Genomic DNA, 3441 nt, shown 5'->3' on the forward strand with positions numbered 1-3441 from the left:
TTTGGCAATTTTTTAAACAAGTGCATACAATACAGCTAAAAGCGTTTCAGTTCTTGCCAAGTGCTTAAAGAGTATTAGTCACATTCTGTGTTTAAACATGGACTGCCACCAGCTCTACTAGTACAACCACTGAATGGGGGGGGGGGGGTATAGCGCGTACATACCGTTTTATCTTCGGAAGAAACATAGAAACACAATGTATTCAAAAAAAAAAAAAAAAGGGAAAATCAAAAAGAATTATACAGCCATGTTTACCAAGTGTACAGTTCCTTTCAGTCCATATGTACATGTCCGGTTAGTTCACGTTTGGATGGTATGCATTATGAGTTGTGTATATTATGCGCGAAAAATGCTAATTCAAGGGTCCCGCTCCTTTTTAACCTTTACGTCCCCAGCCAATATGGTGGCTATTTCGCCTTGCATGAACGCCCAAGGTACGTTGGAACCAACAAGCGGGCATTTCTCGCCACTCGGGCAGTAAACCTCTCCCGTCGCCCCCTGCTGTTTGATGCTCTCGCGGGAACACGGGAAACAGAACTTGTGCGACGGAACGGACGGGCACTGGACGAAATGAGTGTCCTCGAGGCGCTCGTGGCACAGGGTGCAGCACAACGGCACGCTTCCGGGCGCCACCGAGGAATCGGGAATGCTCTGCGGATGCCCGGCCTGCGGGTCCATGCCGGGGATGTGCGCGGTCGACGTTCCCGACGTTCCTAGCGCGAGCCGCCTTTGTCCGGCCGAGGGCGATTGTGGACTCCCGCTGTTGCGCCGTCCCGCGGCTGACGAGGTCGTGGAGTGCACCTGGTTGCCGCCGTCTTTAGGTGAGCCGGTACCAGCGCCCGCGTTGTCCGCGGCTAAAATGAGCGCGGCCATCGGTGACTGGCCGTTGTGCGCGGCGGTGGCCGCCTCTGGCGGGGTGGTGCGCGAATGCGGGGAGATCGTCGAGGGAGGAGCGGCGGCGAATGAAGAAGGCATCTTGAGCACCTCGGATGGAGACGGCAACCACGGCTGACCCTCGCCGTTGAGCTTGGAGGCACTGCCCTCCCCGTCCGGCTCGGGAGAGGGTTTCCTTTTAATTCCCCGAGAGTGCTTACCACGGTCTGCATGGAGAGAGAGAGAGAGAGAGATAAACACTCAACTAATACTCGACTAAACAGCCCTTCACTAGTTCAGCGCTTCATGCATGGCCTGCTGTTGGCACTATTTTCTGGCCCCATATAAAATGTGCCATGTGCCGCCCACTGGGCGATGTGCATCTCTTATGCTTCCAAACATTATGAATGCACAATCTAGAGAGTTCAAAGCATGCTTTGATGAATGCAAGTGCAAAAGAAATCAAGATGCATGATCTAGAGTTTAAAAACATGCTCGGACTCAAACACAAATGCATGCGTATTCACAACACGTTTTGACATCAAAAATATGACAATATCTGGAATGTAAAAGCTTTATCTGATGTTATTGTTAGATGCATGGGTAAATGATAATAATCTGGAGGTTTAAAGCATGTCTCAAATTATTCCAAAAACTGATTCAATAAAAAAGAAAAATAGCAGTGTGGACACAATGTGTAAATGCATGTGTAAATAAAAATAATACAGCATGCTTTGACATCTCAGATCATTCTAAATATTAAATCCATTTAAAAAAAAATACAATTCTACAGCTTAAAAGCATGTGCTCGTGTTTTAAAAGACAAAATAAAAGCATGCACACAAAAACTGCATGGAGTTAAAACGCATGCTCTGGAGAATGCATGAATAAATACGATTGTGAATAATCCGGAGCATGTTTTGAAATCTCATATTATTCTAAAAATTGAATGCCACACACAAAATCCAAAGTTTAAAAGCACGTTTTGATGTTTTGAAAGCCAAATGCATGCATGAACACACGATTGAGTTTTGTAGCATTATTTTAAAGATACAACAGTTAAGAATGTGAAGGTTAGAAGCATGCACTAATGTTTTAAACTATTCTAACTGTTGATTAATGACGTATAGACGCAAAATGCATGCATGGATGTCTAAAATATGTATTCAAAAAAATACACGCATGCGTAAGATTACGTGTGTAGCTTGAAAGCAATGATCTGTACCTGTTTTTAAGGCACTGGAGCTGCTCTCGTATCCTATCCTGTGCGGGAGCGGTGCATGCTCCTTCTTGAACCGGGAGTCGAGGCTGTGCAGCGTCATCATCTCCCGGACCGTCTTGCCCTTCTGAGTCCAGTCCTCGAGTCGCTTGTGTCCGTCGCTCGGGTCGCTCATGCTGTCGGCGCGGTGTTTGTCCTTCATGTCGTCCCCTCGCTTGCCCACATGCTCCGCCACTAAAGCACCGTGAGGGATCCCCATCTGCACGGATCTCCCGTTAAGCGCGTGCACAGGCGGCATGCTCCCGTTGACAAGCGGAACCAGGTTAGGAGGCAAGGCGCCGGTCCGACGCGGGATCGGGCTCTGGCGGTTCAGCTCCGGGGGCTCGTCGGGCTTTGGAAACCCGTTCGGCACCGGGATCCCGTTCGCTTGTCGCCCCTGGTACTCCGGGCCCAGTCTGGGGGGTCTGTCCGACGCGAGCGGGTAGCGATCCAGCGGCTGCGGAGCACGCGAGCCCGGTTCCGTGTGGTTCATGGGCTGGATGTCCTTCCCCGGTTTGCCCACCGGTCCCGGTGATCTGCCCTCCTGGAACCCGTGCGCGCGCTTCAGCTGCCGCGCGGTCTCGATCACGAACTCGATGCGGTCCGCTCCTTCGTAGTTGACGCATCCGCGGCACACGGGCTCGGTAAAATCCCAGATCATCGCCCACGGCATGCGGGGCAGATCGCACAAATAACACGACTGCCTGCGCGAGGCAGCGACCGCCGCAGACGACATGCTGCTGAAAAAAAAAGAGGCAAAAATATGCAACTAAATTCTCCGAATGTTGCCTGTTTTGATAAGCAGGAAGGAAAAAATATATAAATCTCGTTGTAGTTTCCCACTCGTCCGAAAAGCGAGAAAAACGGCGAAGTTACGCTCCGAAGTTCATGGCAGTGTGCGCGCTCCAGCCCGCGAGCTCTCGGTGTGGGAGCGGTGACGTCACCGCGCGGCTTCTATTTACTTGTCTTCGACAACGCGCTCTGCGCATGCGCGCTGCGCTCCCCCCTCAACGAGAGCGTGGCGTCGAAAAGCGATTAAAAACATCGACAGAAAGAGGCAAAACATACAAGAGAGTGTGTATTCACGACGGAGCTTCGTTTGTCTTGCTATGCCACCAATATAAATGAAATGAAAACGTTAAAATGAGTAAAGTAAACGACTTATATCACATATTTAATTCACTGACAGAAAGATCGATTGGGTTTCCTACGATGCACTACATTTCCCAATCATAGGCTACATGTGTTAATATTTTTAGCTAAAATTTTGAATTCACGCGTTTTTAAAGATGGAATGTTTTATCAAACAA

General features: G+C 49.4%; 1 protein-coding gene across 1 annotated transcript; it reads right to left on the reverse strand.

The window, feature by feature from the left end:
- Positions 1-235: 235 nt before the first annotated feature.
- LOC113055578 (interferon regulatory factor 2-binding protein 2-B) lies at positions 236-3045 on the reverse strand. The gene is made up of 2 exons (XM_026221979.1): positions 2099-3045; positions 236-1100 (listed from the first exon to the last, which is right to left on the reverse strand). The coding sequence occupies exons 1-2, from the start codon at positions 2865-2867 to the stop codon at positions 358-360; spliced, it is 1512 nt and encodes a 503-aa protein (XP_026077764.1). The 5' UTR covers positions 2868-3045; the 3' UTR covers positions 236-357.
- Between the last annotated feature and the right edge of the window lie 396 nt (positions 3046-3441).

This window comes from Carassius auratus, chromosome 36 (assembly GCF_003368295.1).
Source record: "Carassius auratus strain Wakin chromosome 36, ASM336829v1, whole genome shotgun sequence".
Classification (NCBI taxonomy): domain Eukaryota; kingdom Metazoa; phylum Chordata; class Actinopteri; order Cypriniformes; family Cyprinidae; genus Carassius; species Carassius auratus.

Bases quoted from the DNA above. Each gene is read 5' to 3' on its own strand.
- LOC113055578 (XM_026221979.1), bottom strand. From the start codon at position 2,867: ATGTCGTCTGCGGCGGTCGCTGCCTCGCGCAGGCAGTCGTGTTATTTG. The intron at 1,101-2,098 runs GTACAGATCATT...CTCTCCATGCAG, and splicing joins CTCCAGTGCCTTAAAAACAG to ACCGTGGTAAGCACTCTCGG.